The sequence below is a fragment of the Sinocyclocheilus rhinocerous genome, unplaced genomic scaffold (assembly GCF_001515625.1).
Source record: "Sinocyclocheilus rhinocerous isolate Xijiao unplaced genomic scaffold, SAMN03320098_v1.1 scaffold953, whole genome shotgun sequence".
Lineage (NCBI taxonomy): Eukaryota > Metazoa > Chordata > Actinopteri > Cypriniformes > Cyprinidae > Sinocyclocheilus > Sinocyclocheilus rhinocerous.
The window spans coordinates 461,864-462,310 of record NW_015643169.1 but is presented as its reverse complement, the minus strand read 5'-3'; the positions used below and the strand labels follow the sequence as shown (position 1 = coordinate 462,310).

The 447-nt window shown below is 32.0% G+C and overlaps 1 protein-coding gene across 1 annotated transcript in view; it reads right to left on the bottom strand.

Annotated features, from left to right (window-relative positions):
- LOC107756986 (probable E3 ubiquitin-protein ligase HERC3) overlaps positions 1–447 on the bottom strand; it is a 28,866-nt gene that overhangs the window by 3,632 nt on the left and 24,787 nt on the right. Inside the window, exon 22 of the mRNA XM_016574318.1 lies at positions 220–348. Within this exon, the coding sequence (XP_016429804.1) occupies positions 220–348 (129 nt within the window). The remainder of the gene's footprint in view (positions 1–219; positions 349–447) is intronic.

The following is a 447-nucleotide window of genomic DNA, read 5'->3' as shown; positions in this document are numbered from 1 at the left end:
TTATTAGGCCTATTATTATTATGAAGTTACTTTTATTATTAAATGTTATTATTAAATTTAAATTACACTTTAATTTGCCCCGCAATATTACCGCATAACTGACACGCTGCGAGGATAACAAAAGATAAGGCTATTTGCTCCTCAATTAAAATGTTTTAAAAAAGGTCTTTTAAAACAGGTCTATTATACAATTAATTATAGGCCTATAATTAAAAGAGCTCAGAGGGCTGGAAGAGAGAGAGAATCTCCCCACCACAGACCTTCAGGAAACCGCTGGAGAAGGCCGAATACAGCTCCTGTACAGAGTCGCTGAACACATACTGCAGATACGCATGAACAAACTCCTTCCTGAGAGACCAACACAAAAAAGACACATTTTTATTAACTCTCTCTCTCTTTATATATATAAAATATAATATTATACTATATATATATATATATATATAT